This window comes from Protobothrops mucrosquamatus, unplaced genomic scaffold, assembly GCF_001527695.2.
Source record: "Protobothrops mucrosquamatus isolate PMUCROS unplaced genomic scaffold, P.Mucros_1.0 scaffold366, whole genome shotgun sequence".
Lineage (NCBI taxonomy): Eukaryota > Metazoa > Chordata > Lepidosauria > Squamata > Viperidae > Protobothrops > Protobothrops mucrosquamatus.
In genome coordinates, this window is record NW_015386700.1 from 247,486 (window position 1) to 268,412 (window position 20,927).

At 34.9% G+C, this 20,927-nt stretch overlaps 1 protein-coding gene across 5 annotated transcripts in view; it reads right to left on the reverse strand.

Annotated features, from left to right (window-relative positions):
- RIMS1 (regulating synaptic membrane exocytosis 1) overlaps positions 1–20,927 on the reverse strand; it is a 101,571-nt gene that overhangs the window by 69,895 nt on the left and 10,749 nt on the right. For 2 of the 5 annotated variants that reach the window (XM_029284083.1, XM_015815685.1), the window contains exons 5-15: positions 19,519–19,642; positions 17,633–17,679; positions 16,220–16,332; positions 14,926–15,056; positions 12,842–13,013; positions 12,580–12,736; positions 11,327–11,398; positions 8,503–8,659; positions 7,612–7,737; positions 5,604–5,666; positions 1,463–1,552 (exon numbers count right to left, since the gene is read on the reverse strand). In XM_029284083.1, coding sequence (XP_029139916.1) covers positions 1,463–1,552; positions 5,604–5,666; positions 7,612–7,737; positions 8,503–8,659; positions 11,327–11,398; positions 12,580–12,736; positions 12,842–13,013; positions 14,926–15,056; positions 16,220–16,332; positions 17,633–17,679; positions 19,519–19,642 — 1,252 coding nt within the window. Of the gene's footprint in view, positions 1–1,462; positions 1,553–3,246; positions 3,325–5,603; positions 5,667–7,611; positions 7,738–8,502; positions 8,660–11,326; positions 11,399–12,579; positions 12,737–12,841; positions 13,014–14,925; positions 15,057–16,219; positions 16,333–17,632; positions 17,680–19,518; positions 19,643–20,927 lie in introns of all 5 variants that reach the window. The other 3 variants (XM_029284082.1, XM_029284084.1, XM_029284081.1) reach the window with 3 other exon arrangements.

A 20,927-nucleotide genomic window follows, 5' to 3' on the forward strand; every position in this document is an offset into this window, starting at 1 on the left:
TAGATAGATAGATAGATAGATAGATAGATAGATAGATAGATAGATAATGACATTTTCATCTCTGCTTCCAGTTTTACAGTGAAATAATTTTATTTATCAGTTATTTGGAATCGCTAAGGATAATGTGCAACAGAATTTAACAAGTATGTTGGGCTAAAGTTTCCCAGACAAAAACTTAAAGATTATAAACTACCATTTTGAGTTGTTTGTGGGAAAGGCGAGGACAGTTACTATTATTCTAATGAAACTGTCAGGATAGGGCATGGATTTGAATCCAAGATGGTATATGCTGAGGTATCAGTCTTAATTGTTAAGAGACAATAAATTATGGGAAATTTCATCTCAGTAATTTTGTGGTCTGCTTATTTTTAACATTGTCCCTAAGAAAAGGATAAATACATTTATATCCTAATTCTTCCTCCAATAAGCTCAAAGTGCTTAGAATAGGGTTTACAAGCATGTTTGATAATACATCAACTGAAGAATGTTAGGTTTCAGAAAATGTTCAGGATAAATAAACTGGCCTAATTTTTGATTTGTTGTCCTTTTTATATTCAATATTGCATGTGTCATAAAACCAAAAATGTTAAGACAAATGCTGTTGACTTGGATTAGATTCCATATTAAAACAATAAAGCTTTAGGTACAATTATAATAATACTTTGCATCTCTGCAGTTTATTGATAAAATATAATCAAAATATAATCAAACATTCAAAAATGAACCCTATTTCCTAATGTAGTTGAATAACACAATGAAAGGTGCTGAAACAGAAGCAGTCATGTTTGTATCAGTTGCATATATGTTTCCTTCTTCTGGTTTCAGTAGAAACTAGAATTTTGTTGACAGTTGAAAGGGCCACTAATATTGGATCCCCATTCCCATTTTCTGAGTATATTTTCAGCCTGATTCTAAACTTCACTAGACAATTTGCTGAACAGGCAATATCTATAACCGATGAGTTAAATAAATTAAATGTTAACAATATTTTTGAAGGTTGTCAGTCAAGGGAAAACAACTTTTTGACATTTTCCACATATGCAAATTTATTGTTACCCAAACTTTCATGGACCAGTTCCAACTTTGTCAGATGGAGGAATAACGAAAGTAGTGTTCAGTTAACTATCTCAATTGTTAATAAAGTGTTGTTATCAGCATACCGAGGACTTTTGCAAACAACAACAAGGGCACATATTCAAACCAAACCAAACCAAACCAAACCAGAATGTGAGTGAAAAAGAATTGTGAACAAAAGCTGAAGTTGCTGGACGCTGTTATAATCACATCAAACATGTTAGAAGCATGGCATCCATGACTGTTGAATCAATAAATATTTACATATATGAAAATAGGCATGTGTAGTATCAGTGAAGCAAATAAAAAGCTGATACAGAAAAAGCAACAAAGGTAATACTGATCACCAGCACAAATGACACGATGTTGAGAAGTCTTTCTTTTATACCTTTCTTGTTCTGGTGAATGCAAACTAGTATCAGGCTTCAAGCAGTTAGTACTAGCACTCCTAGCCCTGTCAAGCGAGGGCTGCAGTTCACTAATGCATCCAATGGAAGAGAAAGAGAAGAAAAACAAAAGAAAACAAAGAAAGGAATAGCATGTTAGATATTAAATCAAAGTAATGTTCTTTCTACACAAGATGTTAAGTTACAATAAAGTCATGGAGATATAAAGGAACAGGCTGGATGAAACATGGCAAGAAGATTGTTCAAAAAATATAAAAAGGATAAAAACTAAATTTGGTTGCATAAAATGGTATCATTATGCTGCAATCTTATCCTACGAAGTCAATTTATTGGCTTTCATAAGCAAGATTACAGCTCAGCAGTGGGTAATGAAGCTGGCCAATACCAATATAAAAAGTGGAAAGAAAATATGAAAATAAATATAGCTGTATCGTTATTTCTTTGAAGGAAAACAGAACACAAAGTGATGGAATTCCATTGGTTTGAAGGAAAAAGATATTCTACCATGAAGACAATTATTCTAAATAAATAAATACAGGGAAAGATGCTTTGTCTGAAACCTTACCTAACCAACAGTCCTCCTGCAAATCTTGGTACATGTGAGTTAAGGCAATTAGGATGAAGTGAATTATCCTGACTAAGCACTGATTTGGCCTTAATATATGCAGGCAGGGTTGAGCTTCACAATTCAAAATAATTCATGAAAAAGAAAAAAAAAGTAAGTTTCACAAAGAATGCAAATCACACAGGAAGAAAAGAAAAGAAAATACATACAAAATTAAAATATCCAAAACATCAATGTGGTATAAGCATCGGAGATTGAGGAGAGAAAACTGGTGTGATGATAAACAGTCCTAGGAATATCCTAAGAAAGTAGCCCATTCTATATTCAATAGGACATAGAACTGGGTAAGTATGGATAAGTTTATAGATTCCAGCTACAAATTCATTCAGCTGTGCAATGAATGTTTATACTGGAAAATAACTTAAATGGAATTAAAGTTTGACCAAACTACTTTGCTAGGCAGAAGGCTATACTGTTATCTAAGAAGCGAAGGCAACCATAAAATTATGTTCAATTCATGGTGATATAATAAGGTACATTCAAGTATCTTGACAATATGGATGTGGTTTGCCACAGACGTCTTTTGCTATTTTTTTTTACTTCCATGTCTAGTACAGGTGGCCCCTAACTTTTGATACAATTGGGTCACTAAGTGATGCCAGGCATAAAGTGAGTCCTCACGTCACCAGTCGTTAAGCAAACCAGCTTCCCCCATTGACTTTGCTTGTTGGAAGCCATCTGGGAAGGTTGCAAATGGCAATCACAAGACCTAAGACTTTGTAACCGTCATAGATATATGCTGATTGCCAGGAATCCAAATTGCATTATATGACTGCAGGGATGCTGTGACAGTCATTATGAGGACTGGTCATAAGTCACATTTTTAGTTATGTAGTAACTTGGAATGTTCACTGAACCAATTGTCATAAGTTGAGGACTGCCTGTAAAGAACCCTGCTATTTTGTGATAATCTCCCATCCAAGAACTTGTGAGGAGTAATCTGGCTTAGCTGCTATAGATCAGCCAAACAAGCTGGGTACTGCAACCTAGCAAAGCATTTAAGAGAAGGTGTGGCTGTGTTATGTGTTAAGTTATGTGTTAAGATAGAGAGGCTGGTTGACAATTCCATTTGAAAAATACGTCCTTTTTTCTCTAGAATTCTATGTGAGAACTTTCATGTGACAGCAACAGATTTCTTACCTGTAAAGATTCCAGTAAGTGCCATTCTCAAATAAAGGCATCTTGGGAGGTAGTGATTTATAGTGCCTAACAGAATTTCTTGAATGTGACAGAAAAGAAGGGGAAAGAGCCATGCAAGAAACAAAAATATATAGGCAGAGATGAAATAACTAGACGAAATAGTAAATTATGATGCAGCAAAACATTCATGTAAGTCATTTGCTGTTTGTTGGCAAATATTGTTAATAATAACATCTACCTGGCCCACTGGAGCAGGAATGTTGTGGGCCCAACCAGGGCTTTTTTTCTCATAGAATGCCCAGAACGGAGTTCCGGCACCTTTTTTGGATGGAACCTTGTAGGGTAGGCAAGGCGGGTTGTATGACGTGTGTGAGTTCCGGCACCTTTTTTTTTTTTTTTAGAAAAAAAGCACTGGGCCCAACTATCAAGGAAGTATACCTGGTGGGACCTAGAAAAAGGACCTTCTCTGTGGTGGTTCTCTACCTTGGCAACATCATCCCTCCAGAGATAAGATTGACCCCCACCTTGTTGCTTTTCCGCAAAGCCTTGAATACATGATTTTGTCAGCAGGCTTAGGGAACCTATTTAGGCCCAATCAAGTGACTTGTCTCATCCTATTATCACCACCATGGAGTAGCGTGATGGTTAATTGTGTATTTTTAACTGTGGATTTTTAATGCTATACACTGCCTGGAATCACTGTGTCAACTGGACAGCTACATAAATTTGTTTTAATAAATAAATAAATACTTGCTAATTTAAATAATAAAAGTTTAAACTCTATCTACTGAAGTTGTACTGGATCAAAGAAAAGACAAAAAATAGCAACTCACAGTCACTGAATTGTTCAGGAGAGCTTTATTCTTCAATTGCCCATATTTGAGCATAGTTCTCAAGTTTATTTTTCCAGTATGTATGTATGTATGTGTGTGTGTGTGTGTGTGTGTGTGTGTATGTATGTATATTAATAAAATACAATTGTGAGTATGGCCTGCATGAGATAGAGTGAAGTGTTTCGGAATCTGATTTTCAATTTCAGAAAAGGACCTCAATCTTTTACAAAATAATAACAAACTATTCACCTATCACTTCTATTACTACTATATAATCATTACATTGATTCATCTATAATATTCTGCTTTCCACATCTATTTTTTTTAAGATGTGACTACCAGGATTTCTTACCAGTTTCCCCCCCCCCCCTATGAACAGCATAAACTTTTGCAAGTTCACTCCAGGTTTCAGATAGGGCTTATCCTGCAGTATCTGGGGAAAAAGCATTTGCTGCTACTCTTGTTTATATACTACCGCCTTTCTGCAAATATCACCAAGGCAGGTATTTATTAATGAATTTACAGTTATGGATCAAAAAGAAGGATAAAAATGCAAGTTCTGCAAAATAAAAGCCAGTTTGTGGCAAATGTTAGGTAGGCTTGTGTAATATCATGGTTTCTGACCATCATTGTTTTGATCACTTTCATATTTTGATTATTTAATCAGATAGGCACAGTTGCCTCATTTGGATAACTTGAGATTAGGGGAGAGAGTAACTCCACCTGCCAAGAGTGATAGAAAGGGCATTTGAAAGTACACATACTGTATAGTTGTTTAAATTTCAGCACGTATAAGGACTTTGGACAGGAGTTGTTACAATCTCCCAGTGGATAACCTCAAAGGCAGAGAATCTATGGCTGAATGTGTGAAGTATAAACTTAAAACATTTGGAGATGGTATAAGGTGAATACATCAGTTCATTATAACAGAACCATGAGGTTTTGAGTGGATCCCCTTCTGACTGTACATGAGGTTGAAACCTCCCTGCTATGTCTGCGATAAGAAGCACATATGTCCATAAAGTTTTGCAATGAATAAGAGCACTTAATTTTACATCAGAAATGATCAGTATGTATAAAACAGAAAACTCAAAATAATAAAGTAAAAAAAACTAAACAAATAATTGTAAAGAATGAAACATGGAATAATAACCCTGCCGTACATTTGAAGGCCTATTTTTGCTTGTAGTTACAGCGCTTGCAACTGATCAATTGCTAAATATGAAATTTGTCCTAACAGAAGCTATAAGATCTAGACATTACAGGATATATAAACATATGAAACAGCTGCTCAGATCCATAGATTTGGATTCATTAAACTCATTCATTGAATCGACTGATGTTTCGGTATAAGAAAACTTTTAAAAATAACTAAACAATTAGGCGGCCTATCATCTGCAGTAGGACTAACAGGAATACTAGTTTCTGGGGAAACAGAATGATTTGTAAAATAAAAAAAAGATGTGAAAGACATACACCGGAACTATTTATAAGCAAGCTTAGTTACCAAATGCCTGTATTTACCTGGTAGTATGTAGGCACTCTGCACTTCTTCCTCGTTTTGCCCTGGGCAGCATAAGAAGCTCACTGCACAGACAGGATTGGACGATGAATGAACAGTTACATAAATATGAAGCATTAAATAGCATGAATTTATGCCATGATATGTAAATGAAAACACAAAATAAACCAGAAATTCTGAACTGAGATAGTCCTTTTGATAAGCTTTAAAGAATTTTTTATTAGACTACTCCTTTTATATGTCAGCAAAAAGTAGCTGTTTACTACATTAGATCAATTTTTTACAAATAAAGTTTTAGTACACTTAAACTTAATTTGTTTCAACAAATTTCTAAGCAGCCTAAATTTACACACTACTGAGCCTTAACATCCAAAACAGTTTTGAAAGTTTTGTTTCTCAAGTCATATTTGGCAGGATTTTCTACTATTTCACCTTATAAACAAGTGTAATGAAAGTAAAAGGTTCATTAAAATAAGCACAAAATGCTCAGAGTTAAGAAACGTAGCATGAAAGTGTCTCTCTGCTCCTAGCAAAGAATTAGGGAAGCCCAAAAATTACTAGCTATTTATGCCTTATTAACATACTTAATGTTATGTTTTCAAGGTTGCTTTCATCTGTTCTTGATAGCAAATGCCTACATGTAAAATTTGAACCCTTTAAAAAAAAAGAAAAGAAAAGAAGGCACCACACATTAATTTTAGCCTGGTCCAGACTGGTGTTTCTTCATTAGAAGCGGCTGTAAGTTACAGGAAACCATGAAACAAAAACAAAGAGAGTAGTTCTTGGGTATAGCATGCATGCTAATAATAATATCTCTTTTTTTAAAAAAAAAACCTGGATAAATAAAAATGAATTCCCCATAAAATAGATTATTTTGTCAAGTAAAGCTTATGTTTATGAAGCTATGACATTATAAAAAAAACCATATTTAGTAGGCAGATAAATTTAAACATTTTTGAGGTAGCAAAACTCTGAACTATATGCCGCCATACTATTATGTACTTGGAGAACTTATCAGCAATGTAAATTGAATAATAAGATTGACAAAAAGTGTTAACATATAATTCACTGCCATCTGGCATGCTATCTAACAGCATTATAGTAATCTTAGTAGTAAAACTATGAAATTTAATATTTTACATGTGAACCAAAATACTGCAAAGAATAATAAAGAATAGGGCTATTCCATAAATTCCACACGGAAAATCGTATGTAAATGTTCCTCTTCCAATCTTGTCCCCAGGGAATCATTAAAGGAGTAGGTATGATGTATCCTTGACATAATAGTTGTCAGATTTGCAAAAGTGCCATCGCATGCCACATTTAGCCTACAAATTCTAACAACAAATTGTTGATGTACACATACAAGCCACAAAGCTGAGATTGCTATGGAGAGACATTAATGTTCCCTTATTTTTTTTAATATGTCCCCCCCTAGTTTATCAAAGTGGCAGCTGATTATCCAGAAAGTACTGTTTTTGTAAAATCCAGCAGTCATCATCCTGTTAATTATATAAATCAGAGCATCAGACATCCCACATTCTGCTCAGAGAGTTCTTAACACATTTCTTACAAAGCACTGTTCAGTTCAAGGTTAGAGTTAGGCTAAAGGTGCAAGCCGTTTACATTAATTAATTGTTCTCTCTGTCAGGAAATTTCTCCTTAATTCCAAATCGGATCTCTCATTAATGAGAACCTGTTGCTTCTTGTCCTATTCTCAGCAGCTTCAGACAATAAGTCAACCCTCTCCTAGCTGTCGCAATCCCTCAAGTACTAGATAGACAGCATAAAAAAATATTTGAGAAATTGGCAGCAAAAACAGTGACTGTAAGGGTTCAGTAAGGTGGAAAAGCTCCACAAAGAGGTGGGTAAAAGGATTGCCTTAAGATTTGAATAGGTACTTGGTTGCTGCTGTTATAGATATGAGGACTTTTTTCATTTATTTTAGACAGAAAGTATTTTCAAAGCTGCACTGGTACTTTAATAGAAATATAAAGATAAAAAACATACCCTTCTTGATCTGATAAATACTGATTATCCCTATCTCTGGGTCTGCGGTCAACTGGGCTTCGGGAGGCATCATGGTGTCTAGTTGGAGAACGTGATCTTCTCATTTGATGAATTTCATCTAAACTCCTGGTTTATAGAATAATGAACAAATACATTAATATAAATGAATGTGTAAAATTCTTAAGTCTGATAACTTTGATGCAAATAGAGGAATATTGATCTAGGAATGCAAAATACATATAACCCAGTCCAGTACAATAGACTTTTGTAGCCATTTGTTCTCCTGATGTGTTGTGACTAACATTTTCAGAATTTCCAGGTAGCACATAATTAATATTAATATTTAATTCAATGACTTGATGGTGAGAGAAAACAAAAACCCTTGGCAATATTGCTGAATTCTTCTGGTATTTCCTTGCTGCCCCAAGCTTTTTGGCAAGAGCTCTAGCTCTAGCTCTATAAATTACTTCCTTGACAGGAAGGCCTAAGGACAGTGTGGAACATGATGGTATCAAAAAGTAAAATGCATTAAGCGATTGATAGAATAATCTTGTTTAGGAAACAGTGAATGAAGAATTGCCTAGTTATAGTCTGTTATTAAGAGAACTACACAAGAATCTAATAATTCTCTTCATGGCAAATTGACCATGGCAGAGGCAACAGTCACCCTCCTGTCGGAGCACAAAGTACCTAAAAAGAATATAAACTTCACATATCTATAACCACAAAAATCTGCCTCTCTCACAGTTGCCCACTTTTAAATTCAGATGAATTCAATGGAAAAGTGCTAAAAATACTGTAGTGGGGTTCTAGATTACTCCATTTCGTATAGACTAACAGTTAATGTTAGTGCAAGAGTTAATGATGAAGCAGCTACATTTTCAATCTTACCTCTGTAATGGCACATTTGGTAAACGAGAACGGGTCCTGCCCTGATCGTCACCACGGTGAGGAGATACAGATCGTGAACGATGATGAGTTGTTCTTTGCTGTTCTGGCACAGTTAATGTTGCAGATTTACTTTCTCTACTGCTAGACCTATAGCCTACTGGTAAAAGTGCAACAACATTAATTTAGTTTGGATCACAAATAGTAATGAATTAATAATCAGATTGGTCTTTTCAAGAAAGCAACTTTGTTTATTACAAGATTTTCAAATAGCTGTTTCACCAGTGAAAATCCTGAAATATCATGCAACTAGGTCTAACAAATAGCATTATACTTAAATATATATAAGAGGGAAAAGCATAAACATGGGTTCAGAAGAATTTACATGCAGACTAAGAAATTCCCAGAGGTGAAAAAATGAAAAAGAACAAATATAATATCTAAATAATAATTAGATATTAATTTCTAGGATGGTCAGTTTTTCAAATCTTCAGTATTTTCAGATGAAATCTGTACATCTTTGGCTGCAACACTGAAACAATGCTATTGCCAAAATTACTGCAAGCAACAGAATAGTTTGTGAGTAATTGTTCTAAGATTGAAGCTTCAGTTTCATTTTCAGTTAAGTTAGCTGCTGATGTGAATATGATACAAAATTCACTTAAGAAAGTACTGCTCAACATTGAAAAAAATCAGTAGAACTTCCTTTGCCCAGAATTAAACGTTTTTGCTTCACTATCACAAAGTATTGTTATTGGACCTAGCACATAAAAAACAACAAATAGACAAAGAAAACTATAACTAAAGGCCATCAAAATTGCAAATTAGTTACAGAGCTTACAATATGAATGCAGACATGAATGATGCCTTCCACTGAAATAGCAAAAGCCATACATGGCTTCTTGTTGAAAAAAAAATTACATTTTGTTCTCCTATAGGAAGAACTATCTATGCACAGGAAGCATGATGAACCAATGGAGTTCAAAAAGAAAATCTTTCAAAAGGTAAAAAGATACCAACTCGCAATCAAGTTCTTCTAATAATAAGAAGATAAGGCCTGAACTGTAGCATAAATAGCAGCAGGCTACTTAAATCAATCCTTTAGGCGAAGGAACAGTATATAAATTAAATTTAGTGGTTCTTAAAGAACCTCAGCATCTAAGGAAGAATACAAAGGAGTTTATAGGAATCCTCATGCAGAATATATTCCATACTTTTCTCTCATAAATTCTGTGTGATTGCTTTGTGAATGGAAGATGATTTGTGGCATGGATAAAATAATTGCTTATGATGTAAATTATGAAATAACTTTCCCCGTTTAATTATATTTATGTTAAAATGCATCCTTATCTGCAAAACGAAAACTATCAAGGATTTTTAAACATATACATTAGACAATGGAAACTATGAGTGCCGGGTGGGCGTGGCCCATTGGGTAGACGTGGCTGCAGTGGTAACGGCAGACTGGGTGGGACTAAAAAGTTCAATCAATCAATTCCAAATTTGCAAGATCTTTTTTTCCCCACGAGAAGTTGAAATTGACTGATTGAACCTTTTCTTTTTTTTGCACACGGCGGCAGAGGCCTAAAGCGAAAAGGTTTTATAAAACCCAGCTGAAAGCCTAGGACTGGGGCGACGGCACGCATGCCCACAGAGAGGGCTCTGAGTGCTTTTATTCAATAGCCTATGTTGCCAATAGACAGTATAAAGACAGCATTGTATGACAAAAGGTAACAACATATGGCTTAATTATAACAATATAACTGAGATTATTAGCTTATTTATTAGTAAGCTAATTTAGAGAAGCTCAACTATTGTTGAAGAAAAATGGCAAAATAGACCATTATGACTATTATGACATCTTTCTTGATTTTCAGTTAACAGAAAATTCTTTAACATAATTAACACCTCCCAAAAATACGGTAGAATGAATTTAGGTGCTATACTGTTCTAGGGTTGTTGGACAATGTTGTTGTATAATGTGCATTAATATATACTAGCCAAAATAGCATTGGTAACCATACTAGCCAGTCATTATTTCAAATAGAGAAAAATAAGAATAACTAAAATTCTTTCAAACTGTTTATTACAGTTCATAATTATCTGGTTGAAATATCTGATTGAAATGTGAAGTTGGGGCTGGTTTTTGTTTTTTGTTTTTTTGAACATATTTTTCAATTCAGGCTGTGACTGGCTGCAGGAAACATGCAGCATTTCCTATAATGTTGAACACTGTATTTCTAGAATTTTGATTTTATCTTTTTACAGAAATTACTTACATCTTCTTTTATGGATATATTTAAGATAAAGAAAACTAATTAATGTTTGTAAGAATTATAAAATATATCGCCATGCTTCATGCACTACATATAGCCATGCATTTTCAATATATTCCATGGTGCACCTGTCTGGCTTGAAAACAAGAAAAAATTAATTGAGATTTTTATTACTTGGGCTATATATTTGAATATATTTTTGTATTATCTTTTATTTCAAAACAGATCTTTGACCCATGAAATGCCTACATTTTGTACAAACAGATTTATTAGTTGTTTACATTGGTATCAATATTAAATATTAATATTGTAACAAATCGTTGCCTCTGACCATTCTCTACGGATGTAGTAGAATGGAAGATTAATTTTAATTCAGGATCAAATAAATTTTAGAATGTGTCACCGTGGAACAATACAACATGCACCTTTCTAGAAAACATGATCTCCCAACTCAAGTTCTTTCAAAAATCTAGAAAATTCAAACTTGGAAGAGGAAAAGGGACAGGGAAGTGGAAGCAAAGGATGTAGGACCATGCTCTTCACCCACGCACCTGAAGGAACTACTCCAATACCATCATCAACCTCATTATCTGAGATGTCACTATCACTGATTCGCTGAGATCCTGTGCAACAGTAAGGCAAATACTGTATACTTGATACTTTTGCAAAAGGTTAAAATATGTGTAAGCAAAAATTATTTGGGAGAGTTAAATAAATGGGATGCATTCAGAACTAAAAAAAAGAGATAATAATAATTGTGTAAAAAAAAAGCTATTGCAAAGTGGCTCAGAATCAGAACATATTTTCATCTCTGGTACTAGCTATAGTTCCAAGCATATTGTGACATTACAATGACTCACTGGATTGTAGCATTTATTGTGAACTTGCCCATATACAGAGATATACAGAGACCTGGTATATCTGATTTCACATTACTTAATTGCTACTGTATATATCTTATCCTATATATCAAATGTACCTCATACTTCTTTCTCCTATTTTACCCACAACAACCCCGCCAGGTGTGTTGGGCTGTGATTGGCCCAAAGTCACTTGGCTGGCTTTCACGTTTAAGGCGGGACTACAACTCAGTCTCCTGAGTTTTGCCTTAACCACTGCACCATAACTGGTTCACTAAAGTTCATACATCATATTAAACCAAACCAAACCAATTCACATTATGGTTTAGTGCAACATGTGAATCCAATGATCCGCACAAGCAAGTACAGATTGACATTTAAGTTATTATGGGATCGATGAGTATCCATAAATTATAGCTGAGCCAAAAAGGACAACAGCTTCCATTCTCATGTTAACTGTGAACCTAAACCATCTAATCAAAAAAGTTAAGAGGTAATGAAATTGGACAGTATTGAAAATCTTATTGACAAATCATCAAAAGAAAAGCTGCTGAACATAGAGGCAGCAACAAAGCACTCCTAGTAGACATTTATTGACCGCTAAAATGAAAGCAGGAAGCATTCCTCTTACTTTTTCAGATTTCAGGATGATGGCAATATAGCCAAGTCTGGTCTTTGCAAACACTATCATAATAAATACAGTCACAATATTATGCATGCCCTTTTAAAAACAAGTCCTACTCAGTTTAAAGAATCCGATTTTCAACCTAAAAACTTCCTACGGAAGTTCTGAAAACACTGAGACAGCATAAGTTAAATCTTGGTGCAGATCTTTGAAACCCATACGTTTTACTGAATGTAGTTGCTTAAATTGTTATAAATGTTTACATCATAATTACTAGTCAAAAGGTTCTACCAAAATGAAAGCGGAATTCTGCACCTACTTTGTAATTTTTTGCTGGAATTTTCTCCACCATGGACATGTCTCCTTGGCATGAAAGGTGATGGCTGAGGAAGAGGTAGTGAGGATTCATCGTGGGTCTGCAGCTTATACCAATGTGGATCATCATCTAAAAGTGCAGTCTCCAACTCTATGAGAATCTATGAGAAAGTACAGCAAAATTCATTTTTGTTTAACAATAGGAACAAACTGCTTCAAGATTCTATTCCACATTTAAAATAAAATGATGGCACATGCACATTCACCTCTCCGAGGAAGTCACTTTCTTCTTCTTGCACTCTTGGCTGATCCCAAACAGTGATTTCTAACATCCGTTCTCTAAAATCTTTACGGTGCACATGCGAATAGAGAAAGGTTTGGTTCCATTTTGGTTCTAAGCTTTTCTTTACTGTTTTTGTCCTTCTTTTACTCTTATCACTGAAACATAAAAAGTCATGTAAATCATCATCAGAAATCCAGATATGTATTTCCATCCCAGGCCTTAAGCTTCATCATGAACTACAGTTATGATTCCAGTGTTTTCACTTCTCACTGTAAAGAGGCAAGGGGAAGATCCCCTAGTCAGCTGATTAGCTGCTTCAAACTCAATAACCCAGCAGCATTGCAGAGTTGAACACTATAAAAGATTGCTGTGGTTGGATTCACAGCTTAGTAAGTTAAATGGTTGACCAAGGGACAGACAGAATGAATCCATTAAGTCATTTACTATATAAGAAACAGTTGCTGGAATTGGGTATGTCTAGTTCAGTGGTTCTCAACATTTTTAATGCCGCGACCCCAACCGGTCGTAAGTCGAGGACTAAACTGGTCGTAAGTCGAGGACTAAACCGGTCGTAAGTCGAGGACTAAACCGGTCGTAAGTCGAGGACTACCCAACCGGTTGTAAGTCGAGGACTTTCCCTGCCCGGGAGTGCCGTGCATGCGTGGTTCCGCCCCCTGCGCCGGCCGAGGCGTAGCTGGCAAGCAGCAGAGACGGAGCAACTGACCACCAGCTGGCCCAGCCCAAGGGAGGTAAGGCACCCACCGGGAAAGGGGGGGGAAAATGGCGGACAAAAAAAATGGCGGACAGCCTTGCTTGGCGACCCCATGAAATGGTCGATCGACCCCAAATGGGGTCCCGACCCACAGGTTGAGAACCACTGGTCTAGTTTAACGAAGAGAAGGACGAGGGGGGACTTGATAGCAGTGTTCCAATATCTCAGGGGCTGCCACAAAGAAGAGGGAGTCAAGCTATTCTCCAAAACGCCTGAAGGCAGGACAAGGAGCAACAGATGGAAACTAATCAAGGAGAAAAGCAACTTAGAATTAAGGAGAAACTTCCTGACAGTTAGAACAATTAACCAATGGAACAACCTGCCTCCAGAAGCGGTGAATGCTCCAACACTGGAAATTTTTAAGAAGAGACTGGACAGCCATTGTCCGAAATGGTATAGGGTTTCCTGCCTGAGCAGGGGGTTGGACTCGATGACCTCCAAGATATCTTCCAACTTTATTATTATTATTATTATTATTATTATTATTATTATTATTATTATTATTATTATTATTATTATTATTATTATTATTATTATTATTATTATTATTACTACTACTACTACTACTACTACTACTACTACTACTACTACTACTACTAAATTAAATATTATTATTAACACATTAAAAACACAGCAAAAATGTAAACAAGTATAAACACATTATTTGGACGACCATATAAAATGAAATAATATAAACACATAAATAATAAAATCTTAGCCAGACTCTATGCTACTTTTCGGCATAAAGGTTGTAATTAATACATTATTCAAGGAAAATAACTGGTGGCTAGTGCTGGCCTTCAGAATATCCTATTGCACATCAATTAGCAGACTTCTGACCCAGTAGTATCAAGTAGATGTCGACATTTAATGCTAATATTGCACACAATTGGCTTCTGCTTGTAGGAAAAAATGGGGTGGGAAAAAATGGAACTAATAAAGTTATGGAAAAAATGGATTATTCCAGGACAGTGTTTCTCAAGTTTGTCGACATTAAGATGTGTGGACGTTCATTCCCCAAATTTCCCAGTCAGCCTGCTTAAAGTTGCCAAGGTTGAGCAACATTATTCTAGAACAGAAGATATGGTAAAATAATGCATCATCCTTTGCACCTGAATAACTTTGGTGTTGTTTAGAGACAGATTCTGATTTGCATCAAAGAAAATAAAATTAAAAACTGGCCACTAACCCTTCATCAAGACGAGTAATATTGAAGTTGCAACGAATTTCACAATTAAAGGGCTTAATTGAGATGCTTCAATCTGTACAATACGGTCTTTCATCTGAAGTCTTACCTTCTATCTGGAAGAAAATACATTTTCACATATGGGTTTCTTGGTCGTCCATCTAATCTAGGTGGCAGATCTGTTGCTTGAAGAACATTCACTATTAACTGATGCCCCACTTTATCATACCATAGTTTAACCTAAAATATTAAAAGAGCTCTACATTATCAATGAAATATGTCAATTTGGGTTTATTTTTATCTACATTAGACTGATAAAGGAAGCAACAATACACTCATTAAATAATAGAAAGCATACAAGTAATTCTTCTCCACATTAAACCCTGTTTATGATATGCTACCTTCAACTAAAATACCTTGATCTATGGAAACTGATTTGAAAGGAAATCTGGGAAGTAAAAAAATGGAGGAACTTTTCCCATACAAACTATGATTAAGCTACAAAATGCACTAAAAATGGGATTTTGTAATGTCTGTTAGATTGCTTTTAAATGGGATTAGACATCTTCATGTAGGATGAATCTATAAATGAGTATGTATATTATCTGTATGTGATTTCCATTCCAAAGGCAGGTTCTTGGCAGGCAACAACAGGAGAGGATTATTCTTTAGATTCTACTGTATAAGAGGACAACTGAAGGCAGGAATTAATACCCAGCAGCCCAATCTATTGAGTCAATTTACTCAGTCAGCTATGCCATATTTTTTTTTAAGCTGAGAGTTTACTTCAGTGATTGTAATAGGTAGGAAACTGTACAGGACGGATCTGAGTTTATTGTTTTTGCCATCTTTCACATCAGCTACCATTTTGTATACATCTTTCCCATCCCCTGCCCTGTAAGACAGTACACTGCCATTCCCCAAACAACTTTTGGGGAATAAGCTTCCAACAGAGCAATTAAATATCACTATGTAGCATTGTCTGTATGTGTGTGTGTTTTTGCATGGGTCTGTGTTCATATTTCTATAGATGCACATGTGAATAAAAGTGGGTGGCTAGTGAGTGGCTAACATAAAGAGGAACCACTCTTATAGCAGGACTGAGTTTGAAGTTCATTTTTAAAAATTGGTTCTCATAACATAGGATTGGTCCTGTTGTATAAGTACATGCCAAAATGTTTTCTGAGGAATAGATTATTATGGAAAAAATATGGCACCTAGGAGTTGAAAATGAGCGATAGCACACAATCAATCAATCATTTTTAATGCTATGTTGTAAGCATACACACATGCTTAGTTAAAATGCAGTAAACTTACATTTACCAAACAATGTAAATATAAATATTGTGAGACATCTACAAGCAGACAAAATGCATTTTCTAGCACCATAATTCTATACTTACTGACAGCTGCCCAGGTAGGACTTGTGGTGCATCTTTTAAAGCTCCAGGGCTAGTAGGGGAAATAACAGAAATTGAAGGCCGTTCCATTTTTTGAGATTCAAATGAGCTAGAACCTGGAAAGAGAAGGAAGAAGATAGAATAATAATAAAGAATTTGAAAGTAATCATCTTAAAAGAAGAAGTGAACAAGAGAGCACTAGCCAAAATAACAACAATAATAACAACAACAATAATAACGGAAATAACTTTTTGCCCTATCTGCAAAAGAAATGGTAGAAAGAAAAAAAAGAAAGAAGAGAAGAACAAGAAAAATTAAATGAAATAAATGAAATAAAAAGACTTAAATACTTAGAAATGCCAAAATATGTTAGATTTTCAACAAAACATTAAGTTTTAAATACTTGTAAACACAATATAGCTTTTGAGCAAGGAGAACTATTGAAACTTTTCAGTCAAGGAAATCAAATGTAATTCCTCTAATATGATAGTTTGCATTTATTGTAGTCTATACATGAGGAGATATATTTGCTACAATATGAGAAAAGCCCTGATACAGTAGATTTTAAAAGAAATGGATAAAGAAATGCTTGCAATTATTTTGCAAAAGATAAGGAGTGATAAGGAATTTCTTTTTTAAAAAAGCGTCAGAAAAAAATGAGTATTTCTTCCTGGAATTATTTCTCAGTTGCACTATAATGGATAATTGTGACACTAGAGTTGTGAAAGAAAGGAAGAAAAGAAAGGGATAAATACTAAAGTTGAGAATTCACTCTTTACTGCTCTAAAAATTACGCATTTGTTTTCCAACAAAGAATCTAGTTTATATTCAGCCAAAATTCCTTGTGTTATACCTAGAATGGTGGAATTTGGACAACCTCAGTTGACAAAATGGAAAATTAAGCCACATGATATTATGTCTTCTTTTCTGGGTTTGAAAATCAACATTAAACCAGAACTCTAGTTCAGAAAACTCTGGTTTATATAAAGTGAGAAAGGGGAGAGAAAAAATGCCAGTTCTCATGATTATACTTTAGGCTGGGGAGAAAGAGTTCAAAGTGAATAGTTAAAGTCAATTTGTATGATCAAGCAGCATTTTTTGGTAACTTTTGAGGTTCAAAAGGAAAGCATGTCACAATCTTGTAATATGACTGCTGTTGACCAGTTTGTATCATGAGTCAGACATTGCAAATGGTTTCCCTGGTAGTATGTACTACAGCTATTTATTGTTCCATGTATTTTAGCATGAATATTGCAGACTATCATTTGGTATGAATAAAATATATACAGCATGAGTAAGTATAAAAAATCACTGTGGAGGGAGGGATGACTGTGCTGGTAAACTAAGTAATACTGAATGACAAGTTATGAATCAACATTGTTCAATCTCAGCAGCTAGAACAAAATCAATACTCACTAGACTCTAGTGGAGGATGAGAAGTTTCAGGAATCCTTGGAATGTCACTGAAATAGACATATATAAATAAAATTTTGAAATGCCTGTTGATCCACAGAGCAATGTTATAAACTAATTTTAGTCTATATATACAAGTATTTATTTAATGCTATTTAATAAAGAGGTTGAAACCTTGAATGTTTATTCATTTTTTTAAAAAAATCCCAGATTTAATGCTTTTGACATATCTCTTCTAGACAGTTACTTTTCTTGAATTTGCTCAATTTCTTAAGAAAGATGGAAATTCACTTCTCTTAAGGAATATGATTTGAAAATGATACAAACAGCAATTTCAATGTAAATATTTATATTCTGGTTTGGCAGTCCACAATATTTTTCCACCACACACCAGGAAAAAGTAAATAGGAGAGGAATGAAACTACAAAATACTAATTTGAGGGGGGGAAAGGTATTTAATTCACTAGAAATGTTTATACACACACCTGAAGGAGTTTGCTGAATTAAACCTACAAAAGAACCTTATAATAACAGAGAGAGAAACAGAAAAGAAACTTGGAAACAGTTAGGCAAGCAAACATAATCCCCGTTTTTAAATGCATCATGTTACAATATACATGGAAACACACTTAATTTCATTTATATCACTAAATATGTCATACTGGATTTTAATCCAGAATGACTTCTAAAATATAAGCTATAAGATTTTTTACCTTTAATCCCAAATGATCCAAGGAACTTTTGTTATACAAGAATTCAGAAAGATCCTAGATATGATCCTGCCTTTAATTTAATTTAAATGCCATTATTATAGACTACCACCCTCCGTAAGACTCCAGGCCTTTTAAAACATTGCATTAAGAACAATAACACCAACACTAAAAGAACAATATAGTGAGTAAAACGGTCTCCCCACCCAGCATCCAGTAATAGCAGCAATCTTAGAATTAAAAGCCCTAGAAGGAAGCTTAAGTCTTTCCCACCTTCCTAAATGATGGAAGAGTGGGTGAGGAATTCCAAAGGGGAGGAGCCATTATGGCCCATTCTCCTGACTACTTTCTACAGACTTTCATTGGGGAGGAGGGAATCAACAGTTGATATATTTTTATGAGATAATCCTGAATGTATTCAGGCAAAAGCTATTAAGGGCTGCACAGATGATAACCACCTGATTATTATCTGCAGCCAATGTTGTGTAGGCAACACTGAAGGTATATGATTATGGTGTCCCTCACCCATTGATAAGAGGGCTGCTGGGTTTTGCTGTAGCTTCCTGATAGTCTTTAAGAGAAGCCCTCGGCATAGCACATTGCACTGTTCTACCCTAGACGGGATGAGGGCATATTGCAGTTAACAATTCAGATAGATACATGATGGTGTGCTTCATAACATAACATTCATCCTTTCCCAGCTGATTTAGCACATTGGGAGAGGAAAGGTGAAAATGAAGTGGTAATTAATAGAAAATAGACTGGATCCAAACTTGGTAACATTTACCATAGAGCCATTAAAATAAATGGATCTTAAATTAGCTGTAAATCTGAAGAAGCAGTATAGCAGGAGATGTCTAACTGCTGAGATCTGTACCCAAATATACAAAACATGACATATATTAGTAAGACCATTTTCACCTTATAGTTAACATTATACCTGAAGCTTTCCAAACTTGATGCCAAGGACTTTTGTCTTGAGAATCCAATGTTAAGGTTGCCCCTTCATTCTTTTTTACTTTACATTTTTAGTATGCCAATGTGTATCTTATTGTAATATTATATGCTTTTATATGACATGCCTGCATTTATGAGAGAGAAGGGAGAGAGAGAGAGAGAGAGAGAGAGAGAGAAAGAAAGGGGAGGAGGCTAAGAAAGAAACTGCAAAGCAAACTTTACCCAATAGGCCTTGAAACAATAATTTCAACTTGAGGTTCTGATTTGGATTCTAAAATGATATTGTAAACTTCTTCATTTGTAGCTCCAGGAAGTGGTTTACCATTCCACTCTAGAACTTCATCACCTGGAATTTAAAAACAAAGGATACATTCTTTTGTATGATTTCACTCACAGAGATACATGCATAGACAAATATAAATTCCTAGATTCTTTTCTAGGCCATATCTGTGGGTGTAAATTCAAAGATAATAAAACTCTGCAATCTTCTGACATCAAAACACCGAGCTGTCACCAAAATTGAAATGGCTTGGCAGAAAAATGTCAGGGAACCTAACTGGGCCATCACCCAGTTCTGCTATCACACATCACAACATGCAATTGGGCCAGTATAGGTAGTTAGAGCCCAGCATGTGCTATTAAAGAGGAAGAATTTGATACCATTCTTCTTTTCTTTGTATTAGTACCAGGATTTCTTAATCAATATTCAGTCAGTCAATCAGTCTGTTTGTCTGTCTCTCTATCGTTGATTGATCACATTGTAAGCTTCAAGAGTCACTTCAACAGGGAGGTGAGCAGCATATATATTTAATAAATAAATAAATTCTAGCCAGCCAAAAGCAGAAGATTAACCAGGCAACATGAGACAGACTAAAATCTATTTAAGAGGTCAGCTGAAAATTGAAACTCTTCAAGTGATTTTAATATTTAATTTTCTCAGGAGGTCTCAGATTTTGTTCTGTCAGGCTGTGAGCAGCTTGACCATTTTGATATTAGAGTGCAATGCAGCATACTTCCACTGTAACACAGTTGGTTGATTTCTTATTATCTCAAGGCAAAACCTGATGGTTTCCTTCCTTTAGCCCAGCAAATGTTTTTTGCAGAGCTCTTGGGCTTGCAAACGCTTCCCATTATTCTTTATAACAAATCTCTGGTGCAGAGAAGGTCATTTCCTTCTTTCTGCCAAGATTTTTTTTTTTTCTGTTTTAAAAAGAATAGTAAGATCCGATATTTCTGCAGTTTTGGTTTACAGAAAGGTGCCCTTTGTTCATTAGCAGACATATATAGCCAATGTTACAAAGAGTCTCATGCATGGATTTTCATATAAAGTTTATGGAAATTAGTCCAGAATTAAGGTTTTGTTTTGTTTTGTTCACATAAACTGGAGTAGTATCAATATTTAGATTATACGTATTTTTTTCAGTTCTTTATACCTTGCTGTCAGATATAACTAAGATCTATATACTCTTAGAGACATAACTTTATATATTATAAAAATAGTTTTAGCATATGCAAATCTTTACTTTGTGTACAGAGTACTTCTAAAAGTCCATCCAATAAAGATATATTTAACCAATATAACTGGATTCAGCTGAAATAGATAACCCTTACCTTGCCCCTAGTAAGTTGAA